This window comes from Alnus glutinosa, chromosome 11, assembly GCF_958979055.1.
Source record: "Alnus glutinosa chromosome 11, dhAlnGlut1.1, whole genome shotgun sequence".
NCBI classification, from domain to species: Eukaryota; Viridiplantae; Streptophyta; class Magnoliopsida; order Fagales; family Betulaceae; genus Alnus; species Alnus glutinosa.
The window spans coordinates 19,597,921-19,618,393 of record NC_084896.1 but is presented as its reverse complement, the minus strand read 5'-3'; the positions used below and the strand labels follow the sequence as shown (position 1 = coordinate 19,618,393).

Here is a 20,473-nt window from a genome sequence, read left to right as displayed (position 1 = left end):
GATCGAGCAGTAACTAGGCCATTGGAAAGAGATAAGTTGTAACACTCCGGTCCCTCTTATTCGAAAGATACTTATAAGTGTTAATTTACACATTGTTTATTTATTAGGTAAAAATGAGCTTTATAAGTGTGATTATATGAAAGCTTCAAATTAACTAGTTATTTTAAGTGATAACGCAAATGTAACTAGCGCTTTTTCTGAATTCTTACAAATGGTATCAAAACCATCTAATAATATCACGTGGTACTATCAGCACATCATGATGTGATCCTGATGAGGACATCAAGAGTTAAAGAAAGAGAGTTTGTAACTTCCCGGTCCCTTTTATTGGGAAGATGAAGTGTCCGTATGTAATGAGTAGTTTATAGAAAGATATCATGATGTGATCATGATGAGGACATCAAGAGTTAAAGAAAGAGAGTTTGTAACTTCCCGGTCCCTTTTATTGGGAAGATGAAGTGCCCGTATGTAATGAGTAGTTTATAGAAAGATATTAATGAATGTTAAGTCTTATATTGCTTATTTACTAGGTGAGACTAGATTTTATAAGTGATTATATAAAAGCCGGAAATTGACTGATAATATATATATATATATATATATATTTTCTAAATAAATATGGGAAAAGGCTTACAAGGTTTTATCAGAAAAAATGAAGAAGGAGAATGAGAAAACGGCTGTGAAAGATGATTCGCTAGCCTGTGACACATAACCACGGGCGAAATACCCCTCTGGTACTACGACCCCCAAAACATTCTGTTCAGAGCTAATCGAAGACACTGAGTCACCGCCGGCAGGATTTGAATCCCTCGCGGTGCTCCCCTCGAGCAACAACAACCGTGAGAGAGAACATTGATCTACAGGTATAGAAGCGGCGGCGAGAGAACTCTCCCTAATTGCTCCCGACAGAGGTTGAAGATCAGCGGCAGAGACGGCTGCGCTGCGCTGCGCGGCGGGGTAGATCCTCCTGGCTGACCCAAACGAGCACCCGGGTCCTTCACTGCGTCTGAGCTAGAAACTGAAGGCCCAGGTCCCACTTTCACTCTCCACTTGAGCGAAAATTTGGCTCTTGGGTTGGAACAGAACTTAGCCCGAGCACCACTCTTGCCGAAATCATATGCTACATCAAGCGTATTTCACAACTCCTCAAGTCTTTGCATCATTCCATGTTTAATTTAAATTTGTGTATTTGGAGAAAACACATATGAATATGGATGTTATTGGCATGAAAAAGCATAATCTCATTGTCAAATTTAAGATATCAAATTAGTTTTGGGTTATCTGAGAGATGCGACTTCTTGTTTGACTATATAAATCAAGACATTTATCAATTGCCATTTTTGAGGGATTGTTTAAGTTGTTGTGTAAAGGTAGTGAGGAGGCTAATATCAACAAGCATATGTTTAATTTTATTAAATTAGATAAACAATTATTATTGGCTGAAGTGAAAACGGTTAGAGTTACCAAAAAAAAAGAAAAAAGAAAAGAAGTGGAAATGATTATTACCTATCAAACAAGAGTAGCAAGCTAAGGTGTGATTCATAGTGTAATTTGTGTGAATACTATTTTGGCACTCATTAATAACTGCCGTGTTGTATGTTATATGTAGGAGATGTTACATTTATTGGTGATTAGAGGAAACAGGAAAATCCAAAAGTAGTTCATGCTTATGCTTTTGAATTATGAACATCTTGTAACGGAAAAAAAGAAAAAGAAAAAAAAAAAAGACACTAGATAGTGTGCATTTGTGTCACTTTCTTTGTTCTCGTGAAAGAGTGAGAGGGGCACTTCTTTTGAACTGTGTGAAGTTTGTATTATTTATACTAATTGAATCATTTGATAGGCACTTTCTATAGGGTATGACTTCTTTTTTTTTTTCAACTGGAACTGAACTCCTAGAGGAGGAGGATATCAGTGCTGTTGTATGAGGTGTTCTTCATTATACTTATGCTGGAGTCATGCTTTATGGCAATACTTTTACAATGAAATGAGATGGAATATACATGGATGATGATAACAGTAATTCCACTTCTGAAAATTACAAGTAGTATAAAGAGTTTTTTTTTTTTTCCCAACCAACCGTGAAATATCTTGTCAAACATAACAATTGAGAAATTTCTTGTAATATTTTAATTCATAAAAAAAAAAAAAAAAACCAATTGAGAAATTGAATGCATTGCATTTTCTTGGTTCTAATTCCTAAAACTAGTTTTCTTTATGTTAAGTGGAGCCTTGGTGCTCATAAGTTTGTTATAAGATATGAAGACGGTTAGATGGAAGGTGGCAATGCTAATGAGATTAAAGTGGTAAGTTTCAGGTCATAATGAGGTTTTCTCTTGCGGTTATGAACGATGGACATTCAAATTTGCACAGAGCTGAATGAGCCCCAACAGATGCTTCCACCTCCACCTGGTACCTTTGTAGATCGTGAAGAACTTATCCAACATGTTGGGGACTTTGCTGTGTCCCAGGGATATGTGGTTACCATTAAGCAGTCGAAGAGGGACAGAGTGGTTGTCCTTGGCTGTGACAGAGGAGGTGTTTATCGTAACAGGCGGAAATCTGTTGATGACTCATCTTCTGAATGTATCCGAAAAAGAAAAACTGGTACCCGGCTGACAAATTGTCCTTTTGAAGCTGTTGGCAAGAAGGATGATGGCTTGTGGGTCCTTGCCATAAAAGACGGAACACACAACCATGAACCCATAAAGGACATCTCAGAGCATCCCTCTGCTCGTCGCTTTACAGAGAGAGAAATTTTGTTAATTAAAGAAATGACAGAAGCTGGATTAAAACCTCGCCAAATTCTAAAGAGACTAAGGCAAAGCAATCCGGATCTTTTATCAACTCCAAAGCATGTTTACAACGTTAAAGCTAAGCTCCGGCAAGGAAATATGGCAGGTGAGGCCTTAGTTTGAAGTTTGATGTCATTTTTCTATAACCTTTTTTTATGACAATACTTATTTTCTATAGAAAATCATTTTCACATGGTATTAATTAAAGAACCAAATTATGTCAAGCTCTTTTTTCCTTTGTACCATCTTCAAGTAGATTATTCGTACTGGGGTGGCAATTAAGTGTTTATTTTATTTATACCCTGACATGCTTGACGAGGTGTTAGAATTAAAATTTGAACCTAGGTTTAGGTACTACCCTTGTTATGCTTCAGCATTGGAGCTAGTAGATATTTTCAAGGGTTAGTTAATTCGTTGGTAATGGGAATGTATCATGGAGCCATCATTACCTGGACAGAACATATTTGGAGTATGTCTAGATATGTGTTCCTAATCAAATTAATAATCTCGAAGCTGAGTACTGCTCAGCAATGATAAAAAAATGTTGGGGTGCATTTTAATGTTCATTGTGGCTATGCTAATGGCAAAGATGCCAGTGACAGATAACTCCCTGGAGTTTCAAAAGTGACAAATAACTCTATGTGGTATGCATGTGTAATAAATAATTTCCTTCGTATGTATTCATAAAAAAAATCCCTTTGTACAAATTCCGGTCATTTTTCCAACATGGTCATAATGAAATTACAATTTTACCTTTAAAAATAAAATAAAAAATATTTAAAATAAAAATAAAAAAAGAAAAGAAAATAAAAGACATGGCATGGAAGGCATGTTGACACACCCTGAGGCTGAGCTTGAGCAGCTGAAAATTGGCCACACTTCTAGCACGTAGCCACCTGCAGTATCTGCCGACATGAGAGGCACGAGGAGTGGGACTTAAACCATGTATCGATGTAGGGGACTTGGAAGGCATGGCCGCATTGGGGCAACACCCTGAGCTTGTCCCCATCCACGAACTCTCCCAAGCATATGGCACACTCGGCTGTAGCTAACTTTAGGTTCTTGGCATTGTACGAGTCTGACAAGTCGTAGGTGAACTTTGGGAGAGACTGAAGCACCTTCTTCTTCAGGCCCTTGTTGGCTAGAGCCTGTGTTGGAGAGCTGGTTGCGGTGCTTCTTGAGCCGCAGTGGGCCACTGCGATGAGCCCCACCATGCATATCAGGGTAGCCAGTATGACCACGAAGTCCAATCCACTGTCACCGCCTCTGGAGAAGGAGCCATCGCCGCCACTGTCGACATGTTTGTGGTTGCAAGAGTTGTTAGAGTTAGAGAGCGAGTCATCATCAGTAGATCCAGATTTAACCGTTTGGGGTTATAGAACCACCCCCAAGGCTTTCTGGCCAATTATGAGGGAGGGAGGCTGAACCACCCCATAGCGCGTCAGTCCAAACCCTCTTTTTTTTAGGGTAAATTTGTGTTGTTGTAATGACCTTATCAGAAAAATGGTTGGAATTTGTACGGATTGAGTTATTTAATAGACAGGCATACTATATGGAGTTATTTGTCACAACCTCAAACCTCAGGGACCAATTTAGTCATTTTTCCATTTTATGAAGTTGAACTCATGCTAGCCTAAGACTATAATGGAGCTTCATTTTGTTTAAATTTATAATTATTTATTATCTATGAGGCCCATGGGTTAAGTGACCAAATAAATTTTTGAGCCTTCATGGGCCAATATCTCTTGGGTCCACTATTGCCTTGTATGAATAAATGATAGTAGTCTTTGCCTTTTCTTTTCTTTTTTCTTCTTGTGTTCCATTGATGCTAGTGAATTAAATGTCTGCTGGCTTGACATAAACCATTACTTGTTACTATATGGGGAATTGCTTTTAAAACATGTGGTAATCACTAGCATAATTAAGTACCTTAGTAAGCATACGATGATACCTTTATAGTGTTACTTGGCAAATGACTAGCATAATTAAGTACCTTATGTTTAATTGTTGCCTTTGATTGTCAATTTCTGGATGGTTTTGGAATTTAGGATCAACTGTTCAATATTATAACGATTGATTGCTTGAATTGACATACTCATGTGGAACGTGTGACTGCTTATGGTCATATTGAGAGTAGAACTATTAGGAGTTAGATGGAGATTTTTTTACCTTGTCCTTTTTGGCTTCTTCAAAGGGCATTATTCAATTAACATCGCTAACATGTTTATAAGATGATTGCTTTGAGAGAGTGACAATAAATTTTTTTTCCATCTTTTTCAGTAGAAACCTGTAGAAAATTGTCTGCAAATTAGCAAGTATATGGACAATTATCATGTTTATAGGTTTTTATTATTGTTTTATAAAAAAGAAAAAGAAAAAGAAAGAGTTTCTGTTTCCTTATAGTGGAAGATGGCATCCTTATGTTGCAGTGAGAAACTTCAAGTCACTAAGGCCTCAGAAATCTGCTGTAAGAAACAATTATCTTACAGTTACCGAGTCATCTTGGAGGCAGCGCAACCCTCCGGTAAGCTTAGATGTAACTCTGCTGAAGAAGTCTTATCCTTACTACTTGGGTAAGAGGAAACAGTTTTAAAAAAAAAGAAGAAAATAATATATATCTGTTAGTGCTTCCTGAATTGTTCTTTATCTCCCTCTTTCTTTCTCTATCCTCTCCCTTCCTTTTCATTGGCATTTTTCTCTTACTTAATTCTGGATTTAAACTCATTTTGTAATGTATATCAGAGGGTTCCCAACCTCCTTGGAGGTAGATTTGTTGATTCACAATCATCTTCATCTATTGATGTTTTGAACCCTGTAAGTGTCATAAATTCCTTTAAGATCTCATTTTCCTTTATTTTTCAGCCATTTAAGTCAATAATTTTTTTTCTTTTTCTTTTTTTAAATAATAGGCGACACAACAAGTTGTTTGTCAAGTTCCTTTTACTACAAATGAGGAGTTCAAAGCTGCAGTATTTGCAGCAAAACGGGCTTTTCCACTGTGGCAAAACACGCCGATTGCAACTCGTCAGCGCATCATGTTCAAGTTCCAAGAGCTTATTCGCAGAGACATTGTGAGTTTTTTAGGCGTCTATTTGGTTTACTTTGGTCAAGTTACAAGTTTTATTAATTGATTTTTGCAATTTTTTTCCCTAGGATAAGCTTGCCCGGAACATTACTGCTGAACATGGAAAGACATTGAAGGATGCATATGATGATGTGTCACGTGGATTAGGTTAGTCTCTTTGTTGTCTTTTGTAATGTATGAAAAAGCTCAATTAGTGATGTTCGTAACTTACGAAGTTTTCGGTGTTCATTCATAGAGGATGTGGAACATGCTTGTGGACTGGCAACTCTGCAAATGGGTGAATTTGTTTCCAATGTATGCACTGGAATTGATACCTACAGCATTAGAGAGCCACTTGGTGTTTGTGCTGGGATTTGCCCCTTTGATTTTCCAGCTATGATTCCCTTATGGGTAAGCTTGGTATACTTCCAATTTCACGGTTTACTTGCCATAAGTTCTTGGCTATAGTTTAGGTCTAGTTTCATGAGTGCTTTCTACTGCTTAAGAATGCCATCATCTATATCACTCATGTTCTTGAAACATAGACAACAAAGTTGCTACAATGGAAGGGGGTGGGGGGGAGGGGGGCATGCATGCAGCATATTTAGCTGCTAATACTTTGTTACTGCTTATTCATATGGTTTAGGAATGCCATTATGTTTGTAACTTAAGAGCCTGAGAAATATACAACAAACGTGTGATTGATCTAGAAAAGAATATCAATAATAAAAAAGAACCACAACAAATTTGTTGTTAGAATTGTATATACCCATAAAACAAAAAATTATTTTCTTTTTCAAAGCTGTTTTTTATTTTTAGTTTCATGTGCAGATGTTTCCAATTGCAGTCACATGTGGCAATACATTTATTCTGAAGCCATCAGAGAAGGATCCAGGTGATTTTCAAATCCTTTGTAGTATTGCAATATATGGGACTGTAGAACTTTTACTCATTACTGGGATGCATTAAATGGTAGAGTAAAAGGATTAATAACTCTCTCCTCTTGAAAAGACAATTTATATGGGATGGTTTCTTCACCTATCTTTAGGAGGATTATTTTAGGTTGTGTTTGGTGCTACAGATAAGAGGCTGATAGTGTCTAAATTATCCATTCTTGGGGGGGGGGGGGGGGGGGTGGTTGGGGTTGAGAGGATATACTTTGCCGGCAACCCAATAGATAGAGAAGGGATAGGTAAGGTCATGGATCTTGAAATTGATCTTGCCATTCACCACCTACAGGTGACCACTTCATTGTTGGGGATCTTGCTGCTGATCACTGTCTTCTTTATTTTTCCTAGACCTCCCAATGGTGTGTGGGTGGACTTGTGGTGCAGCTGAATGTGATTTGGAGAAACTGCAGAGATGAACGCTGGACAGTGGCGTTGTAGTTGGTCTGTCTGGTTTTGGGTGATGGTAGCTATGAGGAAAGCAATGTTGGTGTTGGTGCATGGGTTTAAATCGACAATGATGGAGATGGATTCAAGATTTGACATTGACAGTGTGGCAGTAGTATGTGGAGTAAATGAGTGATGATGGGTGTTAATAGTTGAAGGTGATGGTGATTGTTGCCAAGTCTGAAAGAATAGGTTCCCTCTACCCCGTTCTCTTCGTAGTTCCTATTATTTAGCAAAGTAAAGGGAATAGGAAATGGAAAAGAGAGAGAAAGAAGAAAGATGTCATATCCAGATTTCAATTCATTTGTGCAACAAATGTTTAAAAGTATATATTATATCCCTTGGAACTGATATGTATCCTATCTGTTGGGGTGTCATGTCTGATCTGTCAAAAGGGGCATTCAAAATGTAATTCTAAATTTAAATGAATTCACTGTATCAGAGGAGATTGCAATTGTATGGATTTTTCTTAGAGTAATGCTAGTTCGGATTTTTATCCTACAATTGTCTAACAATGTTGATGTGGCACTCTAAATTAACCATTGGAGTTCCTCGTTAACATTGCAGGATAAAAATATGTATCTAGCATTACTCTTTTTCTTAAGATCACACGAGATTTTTATATTGAAGTCCTAAAAGACAGTTCAAAGCTTGATATCTAATATCTGTAAGCAGTAGGACATCCTAAGATAAAATCTGAACTATTACAATGAAGTTGGTGTTGATACAACATTTCATTGAACCAGTGGAGTGCTCAAACTTGTAATATAAATATTTATGTAAATATACATATAGTTCAATTTTAATTTTGCTTTGGTAGGTTATCTGTCAATCTTTATTTTCATAGTTTCTTCATTCCTGTATAATCCTTTCCCGTTTAGGAAACATTTTGTGACTTCATGACCAGTTAGAGGTTTTTCTTAGAATCTACTCTACTTCTTAAGAGCTTCCTTAGTAGCCTCAACTTTTACTAGCCAAAATAGCTAAAAACTACTTTTCTCTATTTTAGCCATCCACATTTTTAAAATACTCATAGCAGCCTCACCATTTTAGTTATCCACTATTACTATTTCATTTAAATAATATTTTTTTAAATGGAGGTTGTGTGTGATGCATGAGAGAGAAATAAAAAAAAAAAGAGAGAGAAAGTTTTAATAGTTTTTTTATAGATTTGGTGAGTGAACAGCGCTCACTATTGTTGGTGAGTACTGTTCACTCACCAATTTTTTTTCATCAAATTGGTGAGGCTACTGGAGAGCCATCTTGGACACTTTCACCAAATTGGCTCACCAAAATAACCAAAAAGTTATTTTGGTGAGGCTACTAGGAATGCTCTAACTATTGGACTTATTGATTTATTACTCATGCACACGACATCTATGCTTAAAATAGAAGCCATGTATCACAAGACATTTATGCTTAAAATAACTTATTTGGTATTTTACTCAGGGGCTGCAGTAATGCTTGCAGAGTTAGCTGTAGAGGCTGGTTTGCCTAATGGCGTCCTAAATATTGTGCATGGCACCAATGTAAGGCTTGCGACAATTGTTTACCATAGTTTGTTCATCCACTAATACCTCCCTTGAGCATTAGTATAAGTTATGGATCTTTACTTTTAATCCATCATTCTTTTTCAATTGGATATGTTACAATTACTAGACATGTCTAGTCTATTTTATGCCTTGTGCGGAACTTGGTTTTTTCTTCCTGCTTAAACTCGTCTGGTTTTAATGTTTTTTTGTTGCTATCTGTTGTATCAGGAATTGATTTTTTTTTTTTTTAACCTTTCGTCTTTTATCTTTTCATTTTCTTAATTTTGACTTGGGCCAGGACATTGTCAATGCGATTTGTGATGATGAAGATATTAAAGCTATCTCATTTGTTGGTCCAAATGTGGTAAGTTATTCCTTAGTGTTGAAACACTAATACAAGTTGCCCTATCTAACCTCTATGTTGATATGTGTTAGAATATAAATTAAATAATTAAATTCATCCCTTCCTATTAGATTAACATAGTATCAGAGCAAAGATCCTGAATTCAAACCTTGCCTCTATTATTTACCTCTTATTTCAATTAAATATTCCACGTGTTAGAGCTCACTTATTGAGAAGAGTTTGTACCCACACATGAGAGAGAATGTTAGAATATAAATTAAATGATTAAATTCATCACTTACTATCAGCTTAAGATTTTGGGATAAATGGTGAGTTAACAATATGGTTACAAATGTTCAATTTAGTGATCACAAGTAATTCTGTTATACACCTCCACTATCTTCTTCGGTGCCTCTCTCCCCTCCCTATAAAGGTTACAAGTGATTCACTGAAAGTAAATGAAGTTTATAACGACCATATGCTTGTTTCGAAGTGATGTAGGCATGTAGCTGTAAGCCCTAAATTTTGTTTGTGATCTACTTCTGAGGTCAAAATTATGCCAACAGAATAAAGTTTCAAGGGTCCTCTGTGCTCACTTGTTTTTTTTGATAAGTGGGTCCTCTGTGCTCACTTAGTCCTTACAAGCAGAACATTATGGATTATGTCGATGTGGGCATTCAGGAAAAGTGTATTTGGAGCCTTCAAGCCTCCAGTTTTTTTTTATTGGTGCTACACAAACCTGTAGACAGAACAGATAGATAACATTTAGAATGCTGATAGCAGAGTTCAGTTCACAATCAGTAGCATATACCTTACAATAAAATATTGGTGCCGTTAGCAAAAATATCATATGCCAAGAGACGGTTTTTTTCCTCCACAGTTAGCTTAAAGAATGCAAGCTCTCATCTGGTGATCAAGTTGTGCCTTGTGGAGGAATTAGGTTGAGACCTGCAATGTTTTGCATTTTATATGACTTAGTTCTTTGGAAGTTTGGGATGGTACATTGAGGGGATTTTATTACAATTGAGCTATTTTGAACTTGCATGATGAAGTCCATTGGCTTTTTTCAACACAGCAAAAACATGATGAATAAAATGAGGATTGTGGCGTTTGCTGTGGCCATGTATTGCCTATGGAGAAAGAGAACAGAATATGCAAGGGCAGTAAGCAAATTATGTGAGTGGTTTAGCAAGTAATTAATTATGTTCAGATTTTATTTTTTTTTGTTCATGGTGTGAAAGGTATTGGTAAGCACCACAATTTCTTGAAAATAGGGGCAGTGACATCCATTATGATGAGAACAATGGGACACTTGGACTGAAAAACAATAATGCATATAGTTTTTTATGCTGATCTAAGCAAGCTAGTCCGTGGTCATTGGAAGTCTATTTTTCTCAAACTAGGCTTGTTACTTGTATGTGCTCTTCGATAAGACATATGAAGGATCAGCTGGAGTGACGCTCATGGTATCGACCTACCAAAAGTACATGATATACATGGTAGGTAAGTGTAAGTGGATACGGCGTGAGCATGCTCTCCTTAAATATAACGGTAAATTGCAATTTACATCCATGTGGTCAGAAATCATTCCATTTTATGATGCAATCAAATAATAAGAAGAACAAAAGAAAAGAGATATGGGCTACTTCGAGAGAGCCGTGATCTCCAATGACTACTTCAAGGGAACTGTGACCTCCAAGATACTAACAAAGGTTTTAGGTTTTCATAATATTCAGCATGTCATTTTATTGATTAGGGTTACACATTAGAGACGGCTAGGTCATAAAACATAACCATTAAGTCTAACCGTCAGAACATAATGCAGGAAAATAAACTAATGGAAAATATATTCTTTATTAGCCAACACACTTGGGGAAATAATATATGTAGATTCTACTCCTTATTCACTGTTGTCTTGGGGATTCGGTACTGCCACGTGTGCTGCCACTTAAGCCCTAAAATTCTGAACATATCCCTCTTCCCCAACATCTTCCTTGTCCTCAAGGAAGAATTCTGGCTTTGCAAAAGTCACTCCGTTGCCAACTTGCAACCTATCTGGATCATTCCGTCCACCAGGACCCGCATAGGCTGCCCATTTGTCATTCAGATCGGCAATAGTAATCATGCTTGCCCATATATCATTGATGGCATCAATACTACGCCATTGTTTCCAACCTTGTCTGCCCATAAGGCTGGATCATCCACCCCCCATTCGCAAAGGGATTAGAAAATTATGCATCTAGTTGCATTTAGAGCATTACGCATTGGTGGGTATCTTTCTTTTGAATTGATGCCCAGATTGAAGCAGTTGTCATATTTCAAATAATCTACACCCTAAGAAGCAAACTGTTCTACATCATTACTTTCATGAAAAAGCGATCCTGGTCGCCCTTGACATGTAGAAATCCTAGCATCAAAATAAAGTCCAAGCTCGAGGTCCTTCGCGTGTGCATAATCAGCAAGAGCTTTAATTCCATATGGAAAAGTCGATCCAACGATAAAATCCCAATTTCTTTGACCAACTTCTTCTTTTTTGTTTTTCTTTCTCTTCCTGAACCAAGCAAAAATCACGCCATGCTCTCCCTTCTCCTTCTCATTTTGTTTTAGTTCTGGTTTTGTAAAAATTACTCCATGCTCTTCCAAACTGTGCTTCCTCTCTTCTTCTTTCTTCTTCACATTCTGCTGCAGCACTCCCTTGATATTTTCAGCCCCTTCTTGATAGAGAGACAGTGACTCTCTTGGCCTGCTGGACCCATTCTTCAGCTTTGATTTTGGCTCAAGCTGGTTGCTAGGTATAACCCTGCTGTTGACGCCAAACTGCACTGGACTAGCTGCTACAAGAATTCCAGCTACTCCTCCCCCGACAACACAACCATCAGGGCTTGAAATACCCCCAGAAAAATCAGGCTGCATTGTGACGTCCTTGCTAGCCTTAACATCGATTATATGGGGCATAAAATCTGTACCAATAGAACCTGCGTTGAACTCTTCCGTTGTGGGCAATGATTGGCTTACCGGAGAGGTGCGTGGTGGAGAAAATCTTTCAATTCTTTTCCTAATCTCTATCCGTTTGCTCGATTCCTCTTTCCACGCGAGGAATTTTGACCGCAATTTTTCCCACCTTGCTCGTTCTTCTTCATTCCGGAAAAATCAGGAAGTCATGGTAATGGTATGGATCGGAGATTGTTGTAGAAAACAATCAACCTTCGCTCTGATACCACTTGATGCAATCAAATAATAAAAATAACAAAAGAAAAGGGATATGGGCTACTTCGAGAGAGTCGTGATCTCTAATAGCTACTTCAAGGGAGCCGTGACTTCCAAGATACCAACAAAGGTTCTAGGTTTTCATAATATTCAGCATGCCATTTTATTGATTAGGGTTACACTTATATAAGAGACGGCTAGGTCATAAGACATAACTATTAGGTCTAGCCGTCATAACATAATGCAGGAAAATAAACTAAGAATGAAATAAACTAATGGAAAATACATGCCTTATTAGCTAACACACTTAGGGAAATAATATATGTAGATTCTACTCCTTATTAACTGCTGTCTTGGGGATTTGGTACTGCCACGTGTGCTGCCATGTAAGCCTTAAAATTCTGAACATATCATTTTACCTCTTTGACTTATAAAAAGTAACAGTAAACTTCTATATAGTTTGTATTAAATCGATACTTTTTGGTGAATGAATCAAGTGCATCATATATTTGAAACCCTAGTTGTTTATAATCTTTTTCCTTCTTTTATTCATAAAAAAAAAAAAAAAATTTAACACTCCGGTCCCATATTGGAAAGATGATTAGCTTACATAGAAAGTTGGTGGTTTATACGAGATGATCATGGGTGCTAAGTCTCACATCGCTTACTAAGTGAAACTGAGTTTTATAAATGATTTTAGGGAAACTCCAAATTAACTAGTCCTTTTAGGGTGATAGCGCAGATGTGGTTAGCGTTTTCTTGGGTTGTTGCATTTTTCCTTCTTTTGATTCCTCAATTACAGATAAATTAGTACATTTTGGACAGAGAGTTTGGGGATAAATAAAAAGGAAGAAAGATTGTGTGCAACTAGGTGTCAAATGAATGATGATAATGTTGCATCACTTGATTTGAGCACCAAAATCTATCAATTTAATCCAAAATAAAGAAGTTTAGTGTAAAAGTTGGGGAAGTAGAGAGAGAGAGAGAGAGAGAGAGAGACCAGTTGGTGTGAGAACAATGTTACATTGAGTTAAGAGGACTGATGAACATTGAAAATCATTTAACGTATGAGGAAGGCCATGAATTACTATCAAATTTTATGATGTTCAGTAGAACCTTCTGCAGTTGTCTTGAATTTCAACTTTGAATTTTTGATACGTAAAAATAATTTGAAATGAGGACACTTTTTTTTTTTTTTTTGGCTTATCTTCTTGTTGAGTTGTCTTTAACTATATAACTGTAGTAAATTATTGCATCCGTGGCCGACATTATAAATTACATGTGTACTGGATGCGTCAGATGCTGAAAACTAGTCCAGCTTAGCTTACCATCTGGACAATACTGTGTCAACATTTTACAAAAGATTCTTCTCGGATTATTTGCTGTATACAAAGAGTGTATTTTAAATACTTGAAAAGATACTTGCCTGTTTTGCTTTGCGCTTTTGTTTTCGTTTTCCTATTTTTAGTAGATCTATTTTTCCACTTTATTAGTTTTAAAAATAATTTCCATTATTATTTTTTGTTTGTAGTTGAAAATAGTATGTCATTTTTTTAATGCACATCTGGCTATGTGCAACGTGGTTGTTTTTGGCTCTTGTAATATTGACATTTTTGTTGGTCATACCATTAGTCTTTCACTTTAAAATCTGTATTTTCTGGCAATACATATAGTAACGGTTTTTTTTTTTTTTTTTTTTAAGGCTGGTGCTTATGTGTATGCAAGAGCATCAGCTAAAGGGAAGCGTATTCAGGTACTCTCCATTCTATGCTTCGGTAACAAACCTGCAGTTCCTTTTGTGAGCACTGTGGTTTCTGTTTCACTAATGCAGTAGTTGAAGTCAATGAAAATTGGCTGGCTGACTGTTGTCTTCAGTCCAATGTTGGAGCAAAAAATCATGCAGTTGTCATGCCTGATGCAAGCATAGATGCTACTTTGAACACACTAGTTGCTGCTGGTTTTGGTGCTGCAGGACAAAAGTGCATGGCACTTAGCACAGTCGTCTTTGTTGGAAGCTTAAATCGATGGTATTTTGTTTTGCCTCTCTTGCTTATCTTTATGTTATTGGACCTTTTGATCTTGGTACTTTTTCTAGTTATATCTGTTAGAAACCCATGGGCCGTATTATTGTCCAGTCTGAGGTGAACTTTTGAGAAGCATTTGATGTGAGTTCTTTTACCTCTCTCTCTCTCTCTCTCTCTCTCTCCCCAACAAAAGGGGCCGCGGGGGGGGGGGGGGAACTATACTTAACCCCTTCCACCTACCCATCCAATTTGCAATGTTTTCCGAAATTTTAAAAAATTACACCTCCCCAAACTACCTAACCCTTTCACTTAACCCTCTATGTTAGGATTTTCTGTTAAATCAGACGAAAAATGGGTCATATGCAATGCACTTGATAAAATGTCCATTATACCCCCTAAATGTGTGAAAATACAATTATGCCTTTTGGTAAAAAAAAAAACCCCTTCTTTGGCCATGGAGACACAAGCCATGTGCAACAATTTAATCCAGACTCTAATTATGTAATAATTATTGTTCATATGACTTCCCTTCTAAGTTTTTAACTCTTTAAATCTCAAAGAGCCCTAATCTCAAAATTACAGGCTCTAAAGTGCTGGAACAATCTAGAGAGAGAGATATCAGATTTTGCAGCTCCAAGCTCCCCTGTTTTTCTGCTTTAAGTGAAAGGGCTAGGTAGTTGGGGGGTCAATTGTAACTTTTTAAAGTTTAGGGGGATGTTGCAAATGGGGTGGTAGTTTGAGGGGGTAAGTGTAGTTTCTCCGGGAAAAAAAAAAAAAAAAAAAATTGGTTGAGATTAAGAAGGTGGTTCACTCTCTATTGTGACTAATTATATTATATGCTAATACATGTAAAGGGTCCACAATCAAGGTCTCTTTTCTTTTTTTTTGTTTTTTTCTAAGTAGTAATAGTATTGTTAAAAAAAATTTGAAGCGCATACCTCAAGTGTATGTGTACATCAGAGACACCAAGAATTGAGAAGTAAGACTGTAATTCTCCTGAAAAGTACAAGGAATAAAAAGATTAGCTAGAAATCGCCGTCCACTCATAGAGCAACCTCAAGAATAAAAACTTCTATATAGGCTAGGAAAGCTCAACTCCATCAAATGTTCTATTCTCTCTCTCTCTCTCTCTCTCTCTCTCCACAGGCACCACGAGACATAAAATGTTCAATTGCACTACTTCTATGCCGACCAAAGGTCTGTTTTCATCAAGCCAACAACTAAACAACTGTCTGATGCATGACCACATAGAGCCAAAGAGAAAAACAAGAGACCACATCTTCATTGCAAAGGATCAATGGAATAATACGTAATCCACCAATTAACTTCTTTCTTTCTCCACCTCCTCAAATTATCAATACTGAGACGCTATTCAAGAGCAGCTGTCTACACAAAGAAAGCTACTTCCTCCGGCACCTTTAACTTCCAAGCTCTTCCTTGGAAAACAACTATTTAAACCCCCTCACCTCTCATCACCCTGTACCACCTAGCTAGGTGGTAAAACTGTCTGGTTGTAGATTCCAAGCCTAGGTTCTACCCCTATCGGTGGTGGACCTATGGGCAAGCCTTAGGATGCATTTAAATGAAAAAAGAAAAGTAGATCTAAGTTTCTTGGGTATGTCAAAATGATGTTCATCTATTTAAGAAATTCTTTCCCTGATGTGTGGGTGTGTTTATACCTCTAGATTGATTTGATTATGTTGCTTCTTGGATTCAGTTAGTGAATAGGCATCATATGGCTTGGTGTAAGTAGTTTGGTGTAAGTTTTTAATTCCTTGATCTTTTTCCAGGGAAGATAAACTAGTGGAGCGTGCCAAAGCAATTAAAGTAAGTGCTGGAACAGAACCAGATGCAGACCTTGGTCCAGTGATTAGCGAGCAGGTGGATGCATATTTTAAATCCTTGACCAATTTATCAGCATTAACATCAACTTGTTGAAGTGGAAGTAACTGACTGTTATACCTCATTAATAATAAATTTAAAGACATTGTGTGCGTTGGATAAGCTTGACCATTTTGCATTTGTTATTTTGGGTGCATGAGTGGAAGCATTTTGAACAGTTGACATTTTACATGTGGATGTGTCTTGCTTATTTATGATTTCATAATTCTTTTAACATTCTTCCTTATTGGCAGGCAAAGGAACAAATATGCAGATTGATCCAAAAAGGTGTTGATACTGGTGCAAAACTCATCCTTGATGGGAGAAACATTGTGGTATTTTCTTATGTTCCACCGTTTTAATCCTTCAACTGTATGGATGATGTACTTATATTTTTTCTTTGGGCGTCTTTGCCTGTGCATATATTATGTTCTTATAGTAATAGTTCAACAGCTAGGATAAAAGATGTAAAAGCAAATCTTAAATAAGAGCTGGCAACTTGTTCTCCTGAAATCTGCTTGTCTGGAATCAAACCTATTATGAAGAAACTAGAATCTACGTTGTGAAGCATGTAGTTGCCTTTTTCTTTTCTTTTTGGAGAGAGAAAAAGAGGGGGCCCTGGGTGGGGGAGGGGTGAGTCAGGGAACACTTTAAAGGATGTACTTGATTGCAAGGAGTATTATTTTAGAGACAGACTGCCTGTGTTGAGCTGCTCTTGCAGTTAAAGCCTTGCTTGGCTTTGTCAACATGCAGCATGGATGTCCTGCATTTGGATTCTCTAATTTGAATTGCTTCGACCTGGCATTGCCCAGCTATTTAGGCAGAAGTCAATTGTAGATTTGTATAGGAAATTTTGCGGAAGAGGTCCAAATATGTGAAGAATGCGAGGATAGTGGACAAGCAAGGATGTTTAATTGTAAAAGGTGGAGTCCTTATTGGAGTCCAAACATTTAGGCATTTGGATTTGTATAGGATGTTTAAATTGCATGGAATTGCGTCCTTGGTGAGAAAGGTGGAGTGGTTATTATCTAGAACCTTTCATTTCTAATGATTGTGAAATTGTCCAACATGAAATGGCATGGATGTCTTGTAATTCTTTCTGCTTTGACTTGCTTGGTGGAATTGGAATTAGATTTGATGCACATTATTGGTTTGGTCACAAGCCAATGTTATTGGGTCCTTATAACAGGTTGATGCTTGTATTCTTTCTGATAACTTGTTTTTCTGGCTCTTATTTTTTATTTTTCACATCTTGGGTGTAGCTCCCTTTGTTAAGGCTATGTTAATATATTGCTATCTTGCAAATCGGGAATATCATGCATTGTTTTTCCCCTACACACTTAACCGACAGTAAACAAGTATTTGTTGGCATCTTGTGCTCTTTGTTGTAAGAAGCTTGTTCATAATTTCAGTTTGTTTTGCAGTTTGGAAAGGGTCCAAGTTGACCTAATTTTCAGTCTTGATTTGTGGATGACAAATAGGTTCCAGGGTATGAGCATGGGAGTTTCATTGGTCCCACCATCTTATCCAATGTCACAACCAACATGGAGTGTTACAAGGTATCTTCTATTGTGTCCTAGAAGCAACCATGGGTTTTAGTGGTGGCAGAGACTTGTACCCAGTTATCAACTTAAATGACACTTTGTCTTGGTTTCTACAGGAGGAAGTTTTTGGCCCAGTTCTTCTTTGTATGCAGGTTGATACTCACCCCTCCCTCATTTCTTTAGTTATCAAGTTAGTGCTCTACCTATTTTAACGATTTTGAGGTACAATATTTTTGGTGCCCAGGCTGACAGCATTGAAGAGGCCATAAACATTGTTAGCAGACATAAGTATTCTTGAATTCAGCTTCTCTTGACCCTCTTTATATGATGAGATCTTTTTTAGCGATGGTATTTTGTTTTCATACCTGTTTGTTTCCCACTTACCAGATACAGCAATGGAGCTTCTATATTTACCACATCAGGGGTAGCTGCAAGGAAATTTCAAACTGAGATTGAAGTTAGGCAGGTAGATATCTCTCTGCAGCATGTCATTAGGCAAAATAATAGGGCAAATAGAAAGGCTTGATTTGGATAAACTACTTGAGTTTCTTGTTTTGTCCCATGCTCTTGTGCTGCCTTTGACCTGTTAAAAAATCTGAAGTGTGTTCAATTAGCAGAGTTCAGGATTGTAGCTTTCTCCACAAATTTGGCGTTCATATTTGTTTGTATTGCTAACTGCATTAGTTGATGAAATTCCCTAATATTTGTTATACCCAAAATCATTTTTTGAATCATTTTTTATTTTCTTATTTAAATTGGTTGTCATACTATTTGTTTTGCCACATGAACTTGGTTTGACTCAGGTTGGCATAAATGTTCCCATCTCTGTCCCACTGCCTTTTTCCTCGTTTACTAGCTGCAAACCATCCTTTGCTGGTGATCTCAATTTTGATGGTAACGTTTACTTCTTTGGGAATCTTGCTGTTTAATTTCCACCCTTTTTCTGAAGCAATCATTTAGAGTAGCTTCGATAGTGCAAATTCATCCTGAGACTGAATTGCAGGCAAGGCTGGAATTCAGTTTTATACCCAGGTTAAAACAGTGACTCAACAATGGAAGGATTTACCAGGCAGCAATGGTGCATCCCTGGAAATGCCAAATTCGTAGCTGTTTGTGGACAGAAAGTGCTGTGTATATATTTTTAATTCTTGATTATAGCTGTTTGTGGACAGAAAGTGCTGTGTATATATTTTTAATTCTTGATTATAGCAGCAGAACTTCCGGCTAGTCGTCTTCTGAGTAACTCTCACAAGTAAAATCCTTACTTGCTTTGTGTAAAATCTTTTTATATCACTCCTGTAAAAACGTATGAACAACCTTTATATCTTTGTCTGTGCCACAAATGATCACTCCAGGGCATGTTGATGTATCATAGATGTGCATATAATTTTATGTCCCAGTCTTTAAGATCCATTGCTGTATGCTATTAATTTTCTGTCTACTATATAAATCGAAATTTACTAACTTATAGAGTGTCATTTGGATGTTTCTTTCATAAGCCTAAATGTAGACAGTAATTTCTGTATTTTGTTAGGCCCGTAAAAATAGAAAAAAAATGGTGTGGTGGTCTGGTGGAAGTGCTTTGTTTCGCACTCCTCGAGGCAGGGCAGTGGGTGGAGAAGCTTGCGTTGGCGTGGGTGTCGTGTGAGGAGTGTTGTGTTTGTGTCTTGCATGTGGTATTCAACGTGGGCTGTGCACGTGTAAGGTGGTGTGTGGGGTATCAAAAGTATTTTAAATCTTTGGGATAACTTGTCTGTTTAAAATGGCTCTTGTCGTTAGCCGTTTGACAGAAACAGTTAGATGTACTCGTGGATATACATTCATAACTAGTCAATGAGTAACATTGATTGGTGGAGGGTGGCTGATTGCTATTCTTCTGTCAAGAGGTTGCCTCCCTTCACTAAGTGAGGGACGATCGGCTGCCTCTGGTAAGGCGCACACTCTTACCTTCGTATGAAGCGTGGTTGTCACTCTATAAGAGGAGGCCGCCCCTCAGCCGGTTAGGGATGGCAACTCTTTTTTTTTTTTTTTTGGTTTTAAAACTTTAATTTTTTGTTGGGCTATAAGTGGGAATCTATTTGTGTATTTAATAATTTGGGAAAAGCAAACATACTTTCTTTAAACTACCACTTTATTGTCAATATACCTCACAACTACCAATTGTGTTAATGTTTCTTTTCTAAACTAAAAAAAAAAAAAAAAAAAATACCATTGTCCCCCTTAAAGCTAACAAAAAGACAAAAATAGCCTTAAAAAGGTTTCAATAAGACAAATATATCCTATAAGTGAGAGAGAGAGAGAGAGAGAGAGAGAGAATTAGTACTACAAAAAAAAAAAAAAAAAAAGCAATTTTTTTAAGAAAAAAAAAATTGAAAGATTGAAAAAAAAATGAAAATTCAAGTGGTGGTTCAAACTGAAAATTAAATAAAACAAAATCTAGAAAAAAAAAAAAAAAAAAAAAACAATCAAAAAAATGAAAAGCTTGGTTTTTATTTTTTTAAAAAAAATTTGTTTTGGTTTTTTTTTTTTCTAAATTTTAATTTTTTTCAAAGAATTTTTGGTTTTTTGTTTTGTTTTTATATAATTTTAATAATTTTATTAAGGGTATTTTTGTCATTAAGGGAAATATTTACGTTGTTTGGTACTTTAGGGGAAACATTGACACAATTGGTAGTTTAAGGGGGTACAT

General features: G+C 36.8%; 1 protein-coding gene across 2 annotated transcripts; it reads left to right on the top strand.

The window, feature by feature from the left end:
• The first annotated feature begins 636 nt into the window (after positions 1–636).
• Positions 637–19,205, top strand: LOC133881644 (methylmalonate-semialdehyde dehydrogenase [acylating], mitochondrial-like). 2 transcript variants are annotated; one of them, XR_009902564.1, is made up of 20 exons: positions 637–1,131; positions 2,318–2,901; positions 5,225–5,319; positions 5,538–5,609; positions 5,705–5,866; positions 5,949–6,027; positions 6,116–6,270; positions 6,691–6,754; positions 8,703–8,782; positions 9,084–9,149; positions 14,038–14,088; positions 14,211–14,362; positions 16,150–16,240; positions 16,495–16,575; positions 17,722–17,799; positions 17,901–17,936; positions 18,029–18,058; positions 18,172–18,250; positions 18,588–18,678; positions 18,788–18,835. XR_009902564.1 is itself a non-coding variant. In XM_062320623.1 (20 exons), exons 2-20 carry the CDS (start codon positions 2,352–2,354, stop codon positions 18,889–18,891), a joined length of 2,130 nt encoding a protein of 709 aa, XP_062176607.1. In that variant the 5' UTR covers positions 638–1,131; positions 2,318–2,351; the 3' UTR covers positions 18,892–19,205. The 2 variants fall into 2 exon arrangements, 1 of the variants encoding a protein (XP_062176607.1); XM_062320623.1 differs by having other exon boundaries at positions 638–1,131; positions 18,029–18,072; positions 18,788–19,205.
• Positions 19,206–20,473: the final 1,268 nt, after the last annotated feature.

Excerpts from the sequence above, each read along its gene's own strand:
- LOC133881644 (XM_062320623.1), top strand. The coding sequence starts at position 2,352 with ATGGACATTCAAATTTGCACAGAGCTGAATGAGCCCCAACAGATGCTT. Across the intron at positions 5,867-5,948 it reads AGCTTATTCGCAGAGACATT|GATAAGCTTGCCCGGAACAT; the intron begins GTGAGTTTTTTA and ends TTTTTTCCCTAG. Across the intron at positions 6,271-6,690 it reads CAGCTATGATTCCCTTATGG|ATGTTTCCAATTGCAGTCAC; the intron begins GTAAGCTTGGTA and ends TTTCATGTGCAG.